General features: G+C 42.4%; 1 protein-coding gene across 2 annotated transcripts; it reads right to left on the minus strand.

Annotated features, from left to right (window-relative positions):
* Positions 1–1,073: 1,073 nt before the first annotated feature.
* Positions 1,074–19,459, minus strand: sp4 (sp4 transcription factor). 2 transcript variants are annotated; one of them, XM_082186950.1, is made up of 6 exons: positions 18,906–19,459; positions 18,470–18,555; positions 15,258–16,704; positions 13,176–13,380; positions 11,482–11,681; positions 1,074–3,218 (listed from the first exon to the last, which is right to left on the minus strand). In XM_082186950.1, the coding sequence occupies exons 1-6, from the start codon at positions 18,910–18,912 to the stop codon at positions 2,968–2,970; spliced, it is 2,196 nt and encodes a 731-aa protein (XP_082043076.1). In that variant the 5' UTR covers positions 18,913–19,459; the 3' UTR covers positions 1,074–2,967. The 2 variants fall into 2 exon arrangements, with proteins under 2 accessions (XP_082043076.1, XP_082043075.1); XM_082186949.1 differs by lacking the exon at positions 18,906–19,459 and adding an exon at positions 18,659–18,883.
* Between the last annotated feature and the right edge of the window lie 230 nt (positions 19,460–19,689).

Raw genomic sequence — 19,689 nt, forward strand, 5'->3', positions numbered from 1 at the left:
ATTATCTGTTTATCCTACAGTATGAAATATTAACATAAACCAGGTGAGACATGTCATGAACATTTTTTGTAGAGAGACAGGTTACTGTCTCGATGCAGACTGAGTGAGTGTATGACACACACACACACACACACAGCAGCTGTTGAAGTGGATAAAAGCTCCCCTTTTCTGGCGCACTGCAGGTACAGAGCTGTCAATCAAATGAAGAAAAGAACAAAAGAGATCCGCCCACCTGCCCACATGAAACAACCTCCACACATCATCATCATCCTCCTCACTCCTGCCCTCCTGTCACTCGACAGATCCTCAGAGACGAACATCAGGTGTAGGTGATCAGATTCAGAATGACATCGGTATAGCGTCACATGACCTGTCAATCAGCGCTGCGTGACATGCCGTACTTAAGCTAAAACATCAGTGTTTTTGAATCGAGTTTATTCAAATGTATAATACAAAATAAGAGCACTAGTAACATAACTTAATCGACTTATTAAAGAAACAGACAACACTTTTCCAGTTAATAAATTAAACAACAGCAGTACGATTGTTAGACTATTTATTCATCTTCGCTAATGCTAGTCAATAATTACAAAATGGAGGTGTCCTTGATCCTGAGTACTTGAGCCGCGTTCGAAGCCGAATATATAGAGTTCGAAATTCGAATACTCGCACTTGTGACGTCATTACGTCGGTATAACTGCTTTATTACCGTGTGTTTCTTGGCAAGCATTCAGCTAAACATTTCTAATTACTACATTGCTTAGCGGAAGCATTATTATTATTAGAATTATCTTACGAAACCTTTCTGGCTATGAAATAACCACAGCTTATTGGGTCTTATTGCTTTAAAATACAATCATCCATCATGTTAGCTCAGGTCCTAACATAATAATGTATAAGTAAATGCTGAATTTAACATTAACTAAGAAATTATTTAGTTAGCTAATATTAACCCTGGTGTGGTGTAAAGTGTTACCAAGAAAGGAAGACTGCAAGTCAGGTTACATTCGGTCAAAGCTCATGATGTAAATAAAACCACAGACTGAAATAAAGAATTTGACATAGACATGGAATATTTAAGACAGAATTACTCACTTTAATTTCAAGTGTTATGCAGGCAAAGATTTTTTTCTTTTTCCTCTTTTTTGTTTTTTTACCCATTAACATAACACGTTTGTACAAAGTTATTTTAAAAATATCAATAAACTGCAGCCTTTCAGGCTAACCTGGCAAAAAAATTCATTATCAAATGCCATGAGGACAAAGGAACATCTTAGAAAAATGATTTACAAATGAGGTGTCACTAGAAAAGATTAAAGAAAATCGCTCGCCACAGAAAATATTACCAAAAACATCTATTTATAATTGTTTGGTTTCAACCATTTCTTTTTAAACTTTTTTTTTTTTCTCCATTTGAAACACGTCATGGTGGGAAACTTCAGATAAATTAAAAGCCATGGTTTTACTTCTAAAAGGACCACGTTTAGAAATAGCAAATCGTTACTAAATAGAGATCGTTAGAGGAAATGAACCATGCAGCACGTCATAACTGCATTAACAGCGCACAATACACATTAGCAAATACTAATAGAAGGATAAATAATAAATTAGACACACAAACACACTCACACAGGTGGCATGTACTCGTGTTGTGCGAGAACCAAAAATGGGTTTGAAATGAAAACAAACCAAACTAAACGAGAGCGGGAGAACATAAACCTCACGAAGAAGAACGCCACACCACAGATTTCTGAACATCAAACTCATCTAAGTGGCTTTATGGTTTCCGTGACCTGGAGACGTCCCGTACCGGTCCAAAGGGAGGGTTTGGAGGGGATTGGGTGCACGTAACAGGGTCAAATCTCTTTGGAGAGCGCACTAAAGTCATCGGGCGACAGGAGGACACATTAACGGGTCGGGAGGATCTTTACCTGGGCGGACGAGGGCTGAAGCGGATCATCGCGCTCGTTCCCTGGCCACAGTGTTCGCCATCGTGTATAAAAAGATTAACGCGGTCACCTGGGCACTGCTGCACACGAATATGTTTGAAAACACAGTCGAAGCGCCACGTCCCCCTACCCAGCCGTAACGTAGTGGTACTGCAGTGTTTTTAAGGCATCAGAGTACAGTTTATATGACTTGAGATAAGAGAGAACTTCTCTAGGTGTTTTTCTTAAACCTTTTCTACCCCTCAGTAATGTAAACATGGTTTTACAAAGATTGTCTTTATAGTATTGCCTTCATGTCTTAGAAAGCTAGATTGTTTTTTTTTTCTTTTTCATCTACTTCTTTTCCTTTCTCTTTTTTTTCTAAAGAAATCGTAACTGGAATGCATTATTTGTAAATCTAATGTGCTTTTCTTTATATAGCCCGTCTCTATAATCTCATTTCTCCTACATAAAAGTTTGACTGCTGATAATCAACACACGCTGAATCATCGAACGCCGATTCGCGAGGCTGTGATTGGCTGACGCTCTGCAACGCGCTCCAATCACAGACGCCGTCACTCTTCAAGCTTGTGCTGAGGCTCTAAACGTGTACTAAAGGTCATCTTTCTAGCCTGATCGTACGCAAAACCACAGACCTATGCGTGAAGCTCCAAGATTCTCATCCCCGACTGTATATTTAATCCGTAACCACTGGGAAAACAGATAAATATCATTTTTGTGCATAGCGACATCTTCAGGAGCGTCTGGGAACTTTAGTACTTCTTGTGCTACTCGAAGCGTCTTCGTTCAACGCGCATGTTATGTCTCTTAACAGCTCATACTATTTCCATATTTCCTTTTAGATTATTCTTTGTCATAATATTTGATAGTATTAAACTTCCATATGAAAAATCGAGTACGCTCAAACAGCTGTCCATCGTCAATAGAAAAAGAATGAAGAACATAAACAAATCAACATATCAACAAAAGAACAAACAATATCGTGGTGCTTTTTCGACGATAATATTCGGAGGGAAAACTACTCGAACTCCTCCTCTAAATTGTTTGAAGTCGTGGGCGTGGCCGGGTTCGAATCCTGCGAGAGCGACGCCACGGTGACGATCCTCGGCGAGCCCAGGACCTCGTCCACCTCTTCCTCCATTTCATCTGTGGTGATGATGGTAAGTGCCGCCCCACCTTTTTTGTTCTGGTGGGTTTTGATGTGCTTTGAAAGGTGGTCGCTGCGCATGAACCTCTTGGAACATTCCGGACACTCGAACCTCTTCTCACCTGATCGGGACGGAGACAGTCGTTGGTTTATTCAGATCAGAGCAAGAAAAAACAGGCAATACAATACAGATAGCTAGAGATCAGGGTGGCTCACTGACAATATATATTGATATTATGGCAAATGAGACATGAAGCATAAACCACTTTCATATCAGCTCTGCTACTGAGCTGCCTTCCCAGCATTTTAAGGCCTCATATTCGTGCTCGCGATGCAAATGTTTTTCCGAAAGGAAGCAACATTATACTGCCTGCTAAAATACCTTGTTTTGGCCAAATTTGCTGTATGCTTCACGAATAAGGCAAATACCAGAATGAATTTATCTAAAAGTTATATTAGGCCCTGTTTACACATGGAATTAATTAGAGATGCACCATTACAATTTTCTAGGCCGATTCCGATTTCCAATTTTTCATTGAGTTTGACCTGCCGATACCGATTTTAGCCGATTCCGATAAATTTTTTTCTAACCACTTTACAGCACACACAAATATTTATTTTCTCTCTTTTCTTTAATAGAACATTTTGCATAGAACATAGTTTTTTTTTTTTAACAGATAATGTTAATAACTAATATAGAACTATATACATTACTCCTGGTGTGGGAAATTCACACTGCAGTGTTATGGAATAACACAGGGAGGCGGGGCTTATGACCTATACTAGGACCAGCCACCGGGGGGCGATCAAGATGTTTTCTTGTCCTCGAATGTCCTTCTTTTCACATTCAATATCAATTTCTTCTCTTATCTGCCACATGTCCAGCCAGGCTAAACAAGCACTCACTGTCAACGCCTGTACATGGCGCAGAGAGGTAAGCTCGGGCAAGTGGAGCAAGTGCAGGGAAACGACTGGGAAACTTAATAATAAAAACAAGTGTAAATGGGTAAATTTTCTATTAATATTTTTGAGTCTTCATTTCCTTTTCTGACATAGCCTACTCCAGTACTTATAGTCTCGGCGCCGAAACCCCCGCTCCTGCTTGACGCTCACGCGTTGCTCCTGCTCCCGGTGTGAATGTACTCATTGATTAACATGCACGCCGAAAAAAATACGCGCCGCTCACGCTTGCGGTGTGAAACGGCTGTAATTCACGAGGTTTCCATGTGCACGTGTTATGCTGATATTGCACAATGTTAATCATGCGGCGCCCGAGTGCATTTGACCGGTATAAAATCGGCATATGTCAGACTGACCGGCCGGTCACCGGTCATGGCCGATCATGTGAAAATCGGCCAATTCCGGTCACCAGCCGATCAATCGGTGCATCTCTAATCAAGAAGCGTTTTGGTTGATCGGATCACAAGTTGATGAGAGAGACACTTTCCCGTTTACACCTGGTGTTTAATCTGTCTCTTTTGTCCACTTTTAACCACTTCTGTCCTGATTTCTTTGAGGGAAGGGTCTATGGATGGGTAAATGGATGGGCTTTTTCAGATCTTTCGATCAAATGGACAAAATAACTTGCACAATTTACATACGAACACGACCGGAGATGACGGAAAAACATACGGAGAGCATCAGCTTTCATTTCTGCCCTGACAGACGCAAGACCAGCCGAACGCAGTGAGTGTGTGTTAGAAATCAGGAATGGTGGGAGAACATTGTGCTTGGTATGTTTTTCATCTTCAAACCAAACTGCGGTCTCCAGCCGACAAAGTTTAAAATCTTTTTTGGCTAGAGCTCTTCCCATAATGTTCACGCATTAGTTCAGTAGGCGGAGAGTAGACGGTCTTTTGTGGCTGTTTGAACACATTCGATCACATGACCTTATTGTGTTCTCCACTACCTCTGAAAGTGGACAAGCTCCAAACGTTTTAGGCCGCGTTTACACCAAGCGTGCCGCACAAGCCCTGAAAAGTGAAGCCAAAGCGTCTCGATCGCCCCCCGGTGACTGGTCCTAGTATAGGTCATAAGCCCCGCCTCCCCGTGTTATTCAACGGGACTTGAGATCAACTAAACAATTTAATTACACTTAAAATATCTTTTTTCCGAAGGTAGTTTCTGTCATTTACTGTAGTTTTTATCACGCTGATGTAAGTTCAAGTGTTTGTTTTTAAAATAAGTTTGTTTTTAGTTAGTTATTTGATGCTATAAAAACGGTGGTGTGACGTCATGATTGACAGCTGTGATTGACAGGTTCTCTGAGCGAAGTAGTCACTGAAGCATTAACAGACTTTTTTTCGGGATCTTCAGAGGACTGAGGAGATTGGAGCTTTAAATTTAATATCTAAATTTCTATAATTAATTATTTCACACCGAGAGTGAGGGGGCGGGGCCTTGATTTCGCGGCTTTACTTCCTGCTCACTACTGCGCAGGTCTGGTCCCGAAATCGCTACAGCGCAGACTCAAACCCCAAGATGTCAGCGCCATATCGGGACACTGGCGGCTTCAGTTCTCACCAATGGAAGAGAGCGAAGGGGCGTCGTCCATATTTTTTTACAGTCTATGGTTTACACCTGTATTTAGCGTCGTCCATATAAGATGGCAGACGAGTAATGAGAAATATAGCCTGTAGTTTCCTGTGAACGTTTTCCGTCCTGTTGTGTGCATGTGTGTGCAGAAGTGTGTTTCAGCCTGTTGTGTGCATGTGTGTGCAGAAGTGTGTTTCAGTCTGTGTGTGCATGTGTGTGCAGAAGTGTGTTTCAGCCTGTTGTGTGCAGAAGTGTGTTTCAGCCTGTGTGTGCAGAAGTGTGTTTCAGTCTGTGTGTGCATGTGTGTGCAGAAGTGTGTTTCAGCCTGTGTGTGCATGTGTGTGCAGAAGTGTGTTTCAGCCTGTGTGTGCAGAAGTGTGTTTCAGCCTGTGTGTGCAGAAGTGTGTTTCAGTCTGTGTGTGCATGTGTGTGCAGAAGTGTGTTTCAGCCTGTGTGTGCATGTGTGTGCATGTGTGTGCAGAAGTGTGTTTCAGCCTGTGTGTGCAGAAGTGTGTTTCAGTCTGTGTGTGCATGTGTGTGCATGTGTGTGCAGAAGTGTGTTTCAGCCTGTGTGTGCATGTGTGTGCATGTGTGTGCAGAAGTGTGTTTCAGCCTGTGTGTGCAGAAGTGTGTTTCAGCCTGTTGTGTGCATGTGTGTGCAGAAGTGTGTTTCAGTCTGTGTGTGCATGTGTGTGCAGAAGTGTGTTTCAGCCTGTTGTGTGCAGAAGTGTGTTTCAGCCTGTGTGTGCAGAAGTGTGTTTCAGTCTGTGTGTGCATGTGTGTGCAGAAGTGTGTTTCAGCCTGTGTGTGCATGTGTGTGCAGAAGTGTGTTTCAGCCTGTGTGTGCATGTGTGTGCAGAAGTGTGTTTCAGCCTGTGTGTGCAGAAGTGTGTTTCAGCCTGTGTGTGCAGAAGTGTGTTTCAGACTGTGTGTGCAGAAGTGTGTTTCAGTCTGTGTGTGCATGTGTGTGCAGAAGTGTGTTTCAGCCTGTGTGTGCATGTGTGTGCATGTGTGTGCAGAAGTGTGTTTCAGCCTGTGTGTGCAGAAGTGTGTTTCAGCCTGTTGTGTGCATGTGTGTGCAGAAGTGTGTTTCAGCCTGTGTGTGCATGTGTGTGCAGAAGTGTGTTTCAGCCTGTGTGTGCATGTGTGTGCAGAAGTGTGTTTCAGCCTGTTGTGTGCATGTGTGTGCAGAAGTGTGTTTCAGCCTGTGTGTGCAGAAGTGTGTTTCAGCCTGTGTGTGCATGTGTGTGCAGAAGTGTGTTTCAGCCTGTTGTGTGCATGTGTGTGCAGAAGTGTGTTTCAGCCTGTTGTGTGCATGTGTGTGCAGAAGTGTGTTTCAGCCTGTGTGTGCATGTGTGTGCAGAAGTGTGTTTCAGCCTGTTGTGTGCATGTGTGTGCAGAAGTGTGTTTCAGTCTGTGTGTGCATGTGTGTGCAGAAGTGTGTTTCAGCCTGTTGTGTGCATGTGTGTGCAGAAGTGTGTTTCAGCCTGTGTGTGCAGAAGTGTGTTTCAGCCTGTTGTGTGCATGTGTGTGCAGAAGTGTGTTTCAGTCTGTGTGTGCATGTGTGTGCAGAAGTGTGTTTCAGCCTGTTGTGTGCATGTGTGTGCAGAAGTGTGTTTCAGCCTGTTGTGTGCATGTGTGTGCAGAAGTGTGTTTCAGCCTGTGTGTGCATGTGTGTGCAGAAGTGTGTTTCAGCCTGTGTGTGCATGTGTGTGCAGAAGTGTGTTTCAGCCTGTTGTGTGCATGTGTGTGCAGAAGTGTGTTTCAGCCTGTGTGTGCATGTGTGTGCAGAAGTGTGTTTCAGCCTGTTGTGTGCATGTGTGTGCAGAAGTGTGTTTCAGTCTGTGTGTGCAGAAGTGTGTTTCAGCCTGTTGTGTGCATGTGTGTGCAGAAGTGTGTTTCAGTCTGTGTGCATGTGTGTGCAGAAGTGTGTTTCAGTCTGTGTGTGCATGTGTGTGCAGAAGTGTGTTTCAGTCTGTGTGTGCATGTGTGTGCAGAAGTGTGTTTCAGTCTGTGTGTGCATGTGTGTGCAGAAGTGTGTTTCAGTCTGTGTGTGCATGTGTGTGCAGAAGTGTGTTTCAGTCTGTGTGTGCATGTGTGTGCAGAAGTGTGTTTCAGTCTGTGTGTGCATGTGTGTGCAGAAGTGTGTTTCAGCCTGTGTGTGCAGAAGTGTGTTTCAGCCTGTTGTGTGCATGTGTGTGCAGAAGTGTGTTTCAGTCTGTGTGTGCATGTGTGTGCAGAAGTGTGTTTCAGCCTGTTGTGTGCATGTGTGTGCAGAAGTGTGTTTCAGCCTGTGTGTGCAGAAGTGTGTTTCAGCCTGTTGTGTGCATGTGTGTGCAGAAGTGTGTTTCAGCCTGTGTGTGCAGAAGTGTGTTTCAGCCTGTTGTGTGCATGTGTGTGCAGAAGTGTGTTTCAGCCTGTTGTGTGCATGTGTGTGCAGAAGTGTGTTTCAGCCTGTGTGTGCATGTGTGTGCAGAAGTGTGTTTCAGCCTGTGTGTGCATGTGTGTGCAGAAGTGTGTTTCAGCCTGTGTGTGCAGAAGTGTGTTTCAGCCTGTGTGTGCATGTGTGTGCAGAAGTGTGTTTCAGCCTGTGTGTGCAGAAGTGTGTTTCAGCCTGTGTGTGCATGTGTGTGCAGAAGTGTGTTTCAGCCTGTGTGTGCAGAAGTGTGTTTCAGTCTGTTGTGTGCATGTGTGTGCAGAAGTGCGTTTCAGTCTGTGTGTGCATGTGTGTGCAGAAGTGTGTTTCAGCCTGTGTGTGCAGAAGTGTGTTTCAGCCTGTGTGTGCATGTGTGTGCAGAAGTGTGTTTCAGCCTGTTGTGTGCATGTGTGTGCAGAAGTGTGTTTCAGCCTGTGTGTGCATGTGTGTGCAGAAGTGTGTTTCAGCCTGTGTGTGCATGTGTGTGCAGAAGTGTGTTTCAGCCTGTGTGTGCAGAAGTGTGTTTCAGCCTGTGTGTGCATGTGTGTGCAGAAGTGTGTTTCAGCCTGTGTGTGCATGTGTGTGCAGAAGTGTGTTTCAGCCTGTGTGTGCAGAAGTGTGTTTCAGCCTGTGTGTGCATGTGTGTGCAGAAGTGTGTTTCAGCCTGTGTGTGCATGTGTGTGCAGAAGTGTGTTTCAGCCTGTGTGTGCAGAAGTGTGTTTCAGCCTGTGTGTGCATGTGTGTGCAGAAGTGTGTTTCAGCCTGTTGTGTGCATGTGTGTGCAGAAGTGTGTTTCAGCCTGTTGTGTGCATGTGTGTGCAGAAGTGTGTTTCAGCCTGTTGTGTGCATGTGTGTGCAGAAGTGTGTTTCAGCCTGTTGTGTGCATGTGTGTGCAGAAGTGTGTTTCAGCCTGTGTGTGCATGTGTGTGCAGAAGTGTGTTTCAGCCTGTTGTGTGCATGTGTGTGCAGAAGTGTGTTTCAGCCTGTGTGTGCATGTGTGTGCAGAAGTGTGTTTCAGCCTGTTGTGTGCATGTGTGTGCAGAAGTGTGTTTCAGCCTGTTGTGTGCATGTGTGTGCAGAAGTGTGTTTCAGTCTGTGTGTGCATGTGTGTGCAGAAGTGTGTTTCAGCCTGTTGTGTGCATGTGTGTGCAGAAGTGTGTTTCAGCCTGTGTGTGCAGAAGTGTGTTTCAGCCTGTTGTGTGCATGTGTGTGCAGAAGTGTGTTTCAGTCTGTGTGTGCATGTGTGTGCAGAAGTGTGTTTCAGCCTGTTGTGTGCATGTGTGTGCAGAAGTGTGTTTCAGCCTGTTGTGTGCATGTGTGTGCAGAAGTGTGTTTCAGCCTGTGTGTGCATGTGTGTGCAGAAGTGTGTTTCAGCCTGTTGTGTGCATGTGTGTGCAGAAGTGTGTTTCAGCCTGTGTGTGCATGTGTGTGCAGAAGTGTGTTTCAGCCTGTTGTGTGCATGTGTGTGCAGAAGTGTGTTTCAGCCTGTGTGTGCATGTGTGTGCAGAAGTGTGTTTCAGCCTGTGTGTGCATGTGTGTGCAGAAGTGTGTTTCAGCCTGTTGTGTGCATGTGTGTGCAGAAGTGTGTTTCAGCCTGTGTGTGCATGTGTGTGCAGAAGTGTGTTTCAGCCTGTTGTGTGCATGTGTGTGCAGAAGTGTGTTTCAGCCTGTGTGTGCATGTGTGTGCAGAAGTGTGTTTCAGTCTGTGTGTGCAGAAGTGTGTTTCAGCCTGTTGTGTGCATGTGTGTGCAGAAGTGTGTTTCAGTCTGTGTGTGCATGTGTGTGCAGAAGTGTGTTTCAGTCTGTGTGTGCAGAAGTGTGTTTCAGCCTGTGTGTGCATGTGTGTGCAGAAGTGTGTTTCAGCCTGTTGTGTGCATGTGTGTGCAGAAGTGTGTTTCAGCCTGTGTGTGCATGTGTGTGCAGAAGTGTGTTTCAGCCTGTTGTGTGCATGTGTGTGCAGAAGTGTGTTTCAGCCTGTGTGTGCATGTGTGTGCAGAAGTGTGTTTCAGTCTGTGTGTGCAGAAGTGTGTTTCAGCCTGTTGTGTGCATGTGTGTGCAGAAGTGTGTTTCAGCCTGTGTGTGCATGTGTGTGCAGAAGTGTGTTTCAGTCTGTGTGTGCAGAAGTGTGTTTCAGCCTGTTGTGTGCATGTGTGTGCAGAAGTGTGTTTCAGCCTGTGTGTGCATGTGTGTGCAGAAGTGTGTTTCAGTCTGTGTGTGCAGAAGTGTGTTTCAGCCTGTTGTGTGCATGTGTGTGCAGAAGTGTGTTTCAGTCTGTGTGTGCATGTGTGTGCAGAAGTGTGTTTCAGTCTGTGTGTGCATGTGTGTGCAGAAGTGTGTTTCAGTCTGTGTGTGCATGTGTGTGCAGAAGTGTGTTTCAGCCTGTTGTGTGCATGTGTGTGCAGAAGTGTGTTTCAGCCTGTGTGTGCAGAAGTGTGTTTCAGCCTGTTGTGTGCATGTGTGTGCAGAAGTGTGTTTCAGTCTGTGTGTGCATGTGTGTGCAGAAGTGTGTTTCAGCCTGTTGTGTGCATGTGTGTGCAGAAGTGTGTTTCAGCCTGTGTGTGCAGAAGTGTGTTTCAGCCTGTTGTGTGCAGAAGTGTGTTTCAGCCTGTTGTGTGCATGTGTGTGCAGAAGTGTGTTTCAGCCTGTTGTGTGCATGTGTGTGCAGAAGTGTGTTTCAGCCTGTTGTGTGCAGAAGTGTGTTTCAGCCTGTGTGTGCATGTGTGTGCAGAAGTGTGTTTCAGCCTGTTGTGTGCATGTGTGTGCAGAAGTGTGTTTCAGCCTGTTGTGTGCAGAAGTGTGTTTCAGTCTGTGTGTGCATGTGTGTGCAGAAGTGTGTTTCAGCCTGTTGTGTGCATGTGTGTGCAGAAGTGTGTTTCAGCCTGTTGTGTGCAGAAGTGTGTTTCAGCCTGTTGTGTGCAGAAGTGTGTTTCAGCCTGTGTGTGCATGTGTGTGCAGAAGTGTGTTTCAGCCTGTGTGTGCAGAAGTGTGTTTCAGCCTGTTGTGTGCATGTGTGTGCAGAAGTGCGTTTCAGTCTGTGTGTGCATGTGTGTGCAGAAGTGTGTTTCAGCCTGTGTGTGCAGAAGTGTGTTTCAGTCTGTTGTGTGCATGTGTGTGCAGAAGTGCGTTTCAGTCTGTGTGTGCATGTGTGTGCAGAAGTGTGTTTCAGCCTGTGTGTGCAGAAGTGTGTTTCAGTCTGTTGTGTGCATGTGTGTGCAGAAGTGCGTTTCAGTCTGTGTGTGCATGTGTGTGCAGAAGTGTGTTTCAGCCTGTGTGTGCAGAAGTGTGTTTCAGCCTGTGTGTGCATGTGTGTGCAGAAGTGTGTTTCAGCCTGTGTGTGCATGTGTGTGCAGAAGTGTGTTTCAGCCTGTGTGTGCAGAAGTGTGTTTCAGCCTGTGTGTGCAGAAGTGTGTTTCAGCCTGTGTGTGATTGCGCACCTGTGTGCGTCCTGCGATGCCGCTGTAGCTCGTCGCTCCTGGTGAAGCGTTTCCCGCAGAAGATCCAGTTGCAGACGAACGGTCTCTCTCCCGTATGCCAGCGCAGGTGAGCCCTCAGGTGAGACGTCTTGCCGTACACCTTCCCGCAACCCTCCATGTGACACACGTGCTGTTTCTTCTTGGAGGGGTCACTGTTGTTTCTGTCCCAACAGAGGAATACACAGAACTGATGCTCAAAAATGCTTCACCTTGTCAAAACCCACAAAAACATGAAGTACTTTTTTATCCATTAAAAAAGGCTCTTGAGATTTGTGTGTGTGTATTTTCTTATCTACTAAAACAAACGGTAACACTTAACAATAAGCTTCATTAGTTAACATTAATGTATTAACAAACATGAACTAACAATGAGAAATACATTTGTTACTGTATTTATTAATCTTTGTTAATGTTAGTTAATAAAAATACAGCAGTTCAGTGTGTGTTCATGTTAGTTCACAGTGCATTCACTAATGTTAACAAATACAACCTTTCATTTTAATAATGTATTAGTAAATGTTGAAATTAATATTAACAAAGATGAATTAATGCTGTAGAAGTGTTGTTCATTCTTAGTTCATGTTAACTGAGGTAGTTAACTAATGAACCTTATTGTAAAGTGTTACCAAAAAAAGACATTTTACATTTTCTGTGAGTGGTAAAAACCTTCCACTCAAACTCTTTTAATCCTCCCGTTTAATCTCTTTTGGTTCCTCTGCTTTAAAGCGTAACTCTCGCCAAAATGCAACCTAGGGTCTTTTTGTGAATCTACCCGAGGCAAACTTTCGCTTAAAAGCATAATTAGGATGGAAACGCCACTTTTAAGTTTGACCGTATCTTCATTTTTGGTCAAATGGCCTTGTGAATGGGAGTGTTTGGGGCTCTTCTATGATAGCATCAAAATCACTATTTTTAAAACACTAATGCGGCCCGACAACATGAAGCTTTGCTGGAAGTGTCACCAGGGGCTCTACACATGAACTCCAGCATTGAGAACATTGTTTGTGTACACAGAGTTTACTAAAAAGAAAGGTTTTGAACAACTCACTGTCTCTGTGTCCGCCGGCATTTTGACAGTCAAAAATAGTCGATCTCCGAATGCGAATGAACGGACTCTGAATTTTAGTATTGCTTCTTATATGAGGATCCTTTTTCAAATACAAGGTCAATATTGATTTTCACTAACGACAAAACAAATTATCTGTGAATTTATATGGAACTGAGCTTTAGGAGCTTTCCATCTTTACTCTCCTCCCGGTTACGTTGCATTCAGAGATCGACTATTTTTGACTGACAAAATGCCGGCGGCCGGAAACCACAAGAAAAATCTTTCTTTTTAGTAAACTCTGTGTACACAAACACTGTCCTCAATGCTGGAGTTCATGTGTAGAGCCCCTGGTGACACTTCCAGCAAAGCTTCATGTTGTGTCGAGCCTTCTTAGTGTGTTAAAAATAGCGATTTTGATGCAATCATACTCGTGCCCCATTCAAAAAGGCATTTTGACCGAAAACTAAGATACGGCCAATCTTAAAAGTGGCGTTTCCATCCTAATTATGCTTTTAAATGAAAGTTTGCCTAGGTTGCATTTTGTCGAGAGTTACGCTTTAACCCTCTCATTTTACACTCCTTTCCTTGTTTTTATTCCCAGCCGTACCTCCCCTCTCCATCCCTGCAGTTCGGGCAGGAGCAGGCCACCCTGCGAAGCCTCTTGCTGGGCTGACCCTCCTGGTCCGACGGGCTTTGGACCTGCCCCATCTGGTCTGGGCTCACTGCGTTCAGGGTCGTGCTGCTGATGTTGCCCACGGTGACCGTCACTGGGGTGGACTGAACTTTGACCCCATCTTGACCCTGCTGCTGACCTGTGGGAATTTACAAACAGTACTATTGATTAAATCACTCTGTGAACGCTTGATTGCAAGAACTGTTCTAAACGTCAATGGATATGAATAACTCTTGCAAGTTTTGGGAAATAGTGAAAAAGGGAAGCTTTGGATTTCATTTAGACCTTAAAAAGCAAGTGGTTCCAGTGATACCGGAGTAAAACACACTTCCAGGAGGAATCGGTCGAGATTTTCTTTTCCAGGGTGGAACCAAACATGCAAAGGGCAGTAACAAAGAGTCTGAAATCTGACACCGTACAGAGGATTTGGAAACAGCATTCAGACTCGGACTTATAAAATATAATTGCCTAAATTTGCCGTTTTACTTCATGAGTAATAAAGAGACTATGGAAAAACACACCACTGCATCTCATGCTCCTGTTCCACTAGTTTACAGAGTCTGTCATTTTCTAATTAAACATCAAAAACAGTTCAAAAAACACATATGGTCAAAAGTAGAAATATCTTCAAAGTTAAAAGTAAAATATTTTACTTTTTGGATATATGTTTAAAAGCATATTGATATTTATCGCAAAACTTATTGATTGGTGCTCGTGAATCATTTCCAGATCATATTTACTCTAAAAGCATAGGAAAAATGAAATTATATTTTAGAAAATTGGATTAGGCCTTTTTTTCAGAATTAAATTTTTGTTTGCTTTACTGTTTGTTTTTTATGACAATTAGAGCACACCCCCACACCAAATTTAATAAAACATTTTATTACTGTAATGCAAAAAATAATAAATAATAATGATCAATTATTCTTAAGGGAAAATATCCTTTGTTGTCATATATGCAAAAAACAGGTTTAATTTGCGCAAGCATTACATGTTTTTTTTTTTTTTTAAATTGAGAATATATATATTTTTTTTTTAATGAAAAAGTTTTTTTAATGAGATTCTCCAACTTAAATTTAAATGAAAATTTAAAAATTCTAAATAAATAGCTTAAATACAGTAGTCAACATTTGAAGTGGATCAAAACCTTTCATCAAAGTTATACATGAATTTTGAACAATACCCGTTCTTGTCTTAGGACAACTTTGATGACTACTGTATTTATTAATCAAAAAACTCCTGATTTCACATCATAACACAAATATCATACAGATGTTGTGTTACATATATGTTATATGTATGTTTTTCCCTTTGTTTTTGGGGTGGAAACATTTTTTTTTTTTATGAGATTCTCCAACATAAATGAAAATGAAAATTGATAAATTCCAAATAAATAGCTTAAATATTAATTATTATTAATTATAATATAATTATTAATCCAATTATTAATAAAAACACTCCTGATTTCACATATTATACACAAATATTAACAAATACTGTTTTCAAAAGGTGTCACATGACGCGCGGCTCCACAGGTGGGCGGGTCTTACCTTTACAATTAGAGCACACCCCCACCCCAAATTTAATTTAATTAAATTTTTTATTACTGTAATGCAAAAAATAATAAATATCAATTATTCTTAAGGGAAAATATGCTTTGTTATCATATATGCAAAAAAAGAGTCCTAAAATAGGTTTCATTTGCTTTCATTTAGATGTTGCGTTACATATGTTTTTCCCTTTGTTTTTGGGTTGGAAACTTTTTTTTTTTTTTTGAGATTCTCCAACAAAATTGATAAATTCCAAATAAATAACTTAAATATGAATAATTACAATATAATTATATTTATACAATTATTAATCAAAACACTCCTGATTTCACATATTATACACAAATATTATACACAAATATAATTATTAATCCAATTATTAATCAAAACACTCCTGATTTCACATATTATACACAAATACTATACACAAATATTCAACAGGTGTCACATGACGAGCGGGCCTTACCTTGCACACCGGTGATGGTGAGCGGGACGCCCTGCACCTGGACTCCAGCCGTGCCCAAACCTGCGATGTTCACCGTCTGCACGCCGGTGCCGGAGGGAAGCTGGGCCGCGGTGAGCGTGATGGGCGAGCCTCCGAGCGTCAGCGGGGCGATCTGAGCGTAGGTCCCGCCGCCTGCGTTCGACCCCATGGGGGCGAGCGTCAGCTGCTGGGGCATCCCTGCATTCTGGACCTGGACGGTCTGCCAGCTGATCTGCCCCGACGGGGTGAGCGTGGGCGTCCGGATCAGAACCTGCGTGGGGTTCTGGAAGGCCTGAAGCTGGAGGTTCTGCTGAAGCGGTTGTAAAGTCTGGCCGGGCTGGATCTGTATGGAGCCCTGGACTAACTGCTGCTGCTGGGGCGACTGGATCTGGATCTGCTGGAGAACCGGATGCCCCACGATTTGAAATTGCTGGATTTGGCCAGTCTGATCGGATGCAGTTTGGAGGCCGTTGGACTGGGCCAAGTTCTGTGCGTCTGTATCACCCGACTGACTGTCCTTCTGGGTTTCGGGAGCTCCGACGGACGCTGAGGATAACGTCATGCCATCCGTAGAGGTCACGACGACAGAGTCGGTGCCCGTCGCAGTCGTCGTGCAGGTTGTAACTCCACTGGATTCGGCCGCGCTGGTGACAGTCGTCGCGATCAGCTGGTTTCCATTGGAAATACTTCCGTCGGCTGATTGGACCAGTTGAACCGAACCTCCCGCTCCCGTTACGTTATTGATAACCGGCAGAGCCAAAGTCACACCGCCAAGGTTAATGGGTAACGTGGTCACCATAGGCGTTTGCGTACCCTGAATGGTTTGCAGTTGCAGAGGAAACGACGGCCTGATTTGAAGCGGGATCGTCTGGTTTTGAGTGACAATGCTGGTGGATCCCGTCCTTTGGGGCGTGGCCAAAATAGCTTGGTTGTTTCCGGTGGGAATGAGCTGGATCTGTTCGGGCTGAACGCTTAAAGCTGCGGGGTTACTGGGGCTTATTTGGATCTGCTGTCCGTCCGCGGTCTGAAGGTGCGGGATGACCTGATACTGAATCCCACCCGACGAGTTCGGCAGATTCTGCACCTGGATGATCTGAAACTGTTGTTGTTGTTGTTGCTGTGCACCAGGGGAATTATTCGAGCCGACGGCCTTGATCTTTCGCCCCGCGACGCCTTCATTGGTGATGACGTTAGTACCAAGGCTGTCCTTGGTTGCAGTTGCAGGGGAAGTTGCGATGATCTGCCAGCCGTTTCCTGTCAACTGTGCTGGAACGAGCTCGAGCTGCTGCGTGGGGTTCTGGAGCTGAAGAAGGCCCTGGTTCGGGTCGATTATTATCTGCTGCTGTGTGTTCGCCTGACCCTCGCTGCCAACACCTCCTATTTTACTGCACGTCGCTGCGAGCAATGCGAGAGGAGACGGTTGTGCATCCTACACACACACACACACACACACACACACACACACACACAGTGAGATGTCAGAGTCAGCAGATGTGGGCGGGTTCACAGGAAGAGTAAGTGGGTGTGTGAACCACAGTCTCTACACTTCCCGATCAAAGGCTCGAGAAACAAACTCTTCATGACAAAAAGGCTTTTCTGTTAAAACCAACTTATTAATATTATACTAACAAATATTTAAAGTACAGTGGGTTGCAAAAGTCTGTAAACACTAAAAAATTCCATTACAAATAATATATTTCTTATATATATATATATATATATATATATATATATATAATGTTATTTACTTTTACAAATTAAATATACTTGTGTGAATGTCTTTTGCTTATATTATTTATATTATTGCTTTAATTACAAAACATGATTACCATGTTCTGTGTTGTCAAAAAATTTTATTTCTTATTTATACTTATATACTTTTATTTATACTTATTTATATTTGTTTATACTTATTTATATTTATTTATACTTATATACTTTTATTTATACTTATATTTATTTATACTTATATACTTTTATTTATACTTATTTATATTTATTTATACTTATATACTTTTATTTATACTTATTTATATTTATTTATACTTATATACTTTTATATATATATATATAGATATAGATATAGATACAATCTTACTTATTTTAGTGAAAATATACAAACATTTGAAAATATTTTTGCTTATATTAATAATCTTATATTATTATTATAACAGTAGTGCTGATATTAACAAAACATGATTACGTTTTGATTATATTAAATATATTTCTTATTTATTTATGTACATTATATTACATTATATTATCATATTATTTAAAAAAAGAACTTGAGTGAAAAATGTAAAATAATTTGAATATATCTCTTGCTTATATTATTTATAACATTATTATTGCTTTAATTACAGCAACACTTGAGCTGACATTACAAAACATGTTCTGTTGTCACAAAAATTTGAATTCTTATTTATACATACATACATACATATATATATATATATATATATATATATATATAATTAATTTATATACATACACAATCTAACTTATATTAACAAAATAAATATATTTGAGTTAAAATGTACAAGAATTTGAAAATATTTGTATTAATAACTTTAGCTTAAATTATTATTTGTATTATAACAGCAGTGTTTACATTATCAGAACATGATTATCATGTTCTCATTGTTTCCACATAAAGTATTTTATTTATTTATACTATATTATTTTTCAAAAATATACTTGAGAGTGAAAAATATACAAGAAATTGAAAATATCTTTTGCATATATATATATATATATATATATATATATATATATATATATATGACATAAACAAAACTTGTTTATCATGTCTTTGCTGTCGATTGGTGACCAAGAAATAGAGCAGATTCTTACATCTTTATTCTTTATTTGACGCCATAATGTCTTGCATCGTTCAGTTTGTTTGTGGGTTTAAACTACATTTCAAACCAGAAATACAGTCTCAGACTTTTGGACTCCACTGTATGTTTGTGCAAAATCATTATAATGAAATGTTTGTTCCGACTAAAGATTAAAAGTGTTACCTAACACAGTTCACAAATGTTTTATCAAAGAATTGCACAGCATAACAGGTTAAGACAGGAACAGTGTGTGTGTGTGTGTGCGTGTAACTGTGCACCCAAGCGCCCTGCAATAATCAGGAAGTGCTTTCAGTGCAGAAATGACAGACCACTTTACTGAAACTTTACTGATACCTGTGATCCAGAACTTTTCCCTTTCGTACCCCCTTCACCTCCACTGGCTTTCCCCTCATCTGTGGCCATGGCTTCCTTCTTTTGATCTGTAAAAAGTCAAATGTCAAAACCAAAGCAAACATGTATTTTGGAGTTGCAAATCAAATAAATGCAATGCCACATTGCACTTGTAAAAGCATCCAGCATTACCAAAACGCATGATGCAAAGATCAGGTTTTATAATGCAAAAGCCTCCAGGACATCTAAACACATCAATATCTCCAAAAGCAAGGTTTCCTATCCATTGCAAGCATTGCACAACACCCAAAATTGATCAATGGGCACAAATAAACAGCAGATCCCATTTAAAAGTAGGGGGACATCGATGGATGGATGGCACAGACGCACGCATGGAGAATTAAGGGGTGGAGACGCATAAGGAGGGGAGGGTACGTACCACTCATTCCGCATTAATAAAACCCGGAGAGGAGTTGTTTAAGAGAAAAAAGGCCGGACGCCGTGGAAGGCAGGCAACAAGCCCAGCAGAAGGACGGCCTATTTGCTCCAGCGGCCGCGGACTGTGGCGCAGCTCTGACGCACGGACCCACCCCGCCAGGAAGGGCGGTGCCAATGCAAAAACACCCTTCAATAACGGAGCACAAAATGCCAAGCGAGTCCGCGTGAATCGGGTTGAGCAGCGGCGGTCCCGTGTGCGTTGAAACCGGGCCTATCTCTGCTGTTAGATCCGGAATTAACTAATATCCCTCCGCGGATATATGTGCAGGTCTGTCAGAGATCTCCGTCTGCGCGAGGGCCCACCCACTGCCATTTAAATATCTATGAATGCCAAACCAGCATGCCTGGCTATTTCGCTCTCTTTTTTCATCTGTCGCGGAAGTATTTGTATGAGATTATGCGGCGGAATACACTCACGACATTTCCCGAAATTCACTTTTTTGATGCACAATTGCATTTGAGGCACACTAAAATTGCTGTGGCTTTTGTGGGCGGATGCTCCCCTCCCACATATTCAGATTGGATGGCAGCCGTCTGTGGGCGTGGTGACGTTTGGGGCTCGTAGTTCCAAAAGCGCGCAGCGTCCGTTGCCTTTTCACGGCTGGGAACTACAACTCCCATGATGCTTGGCTCCGGCGCGAGTGACGTTTCGTAAGGGGGTGTTATCATGTTCGGTTGTTCGGAATGAAGAAGGGCGGGCTCTTGTGGTATGTGGGGGTTGGGCG

This window comes from Leuciscus leuciscus (genome assembly GCF_965113295.1).
Source record: "Leuciscus leuciscus genome assembly, chromosome: 12".
NCBI classification, from domain to species: Eukaryota; Metazoa; Chordata; class Actinopteri; order Cypriniformes; family Leuciscidae; genus Leuciscus; species Leuciscus leuciscus.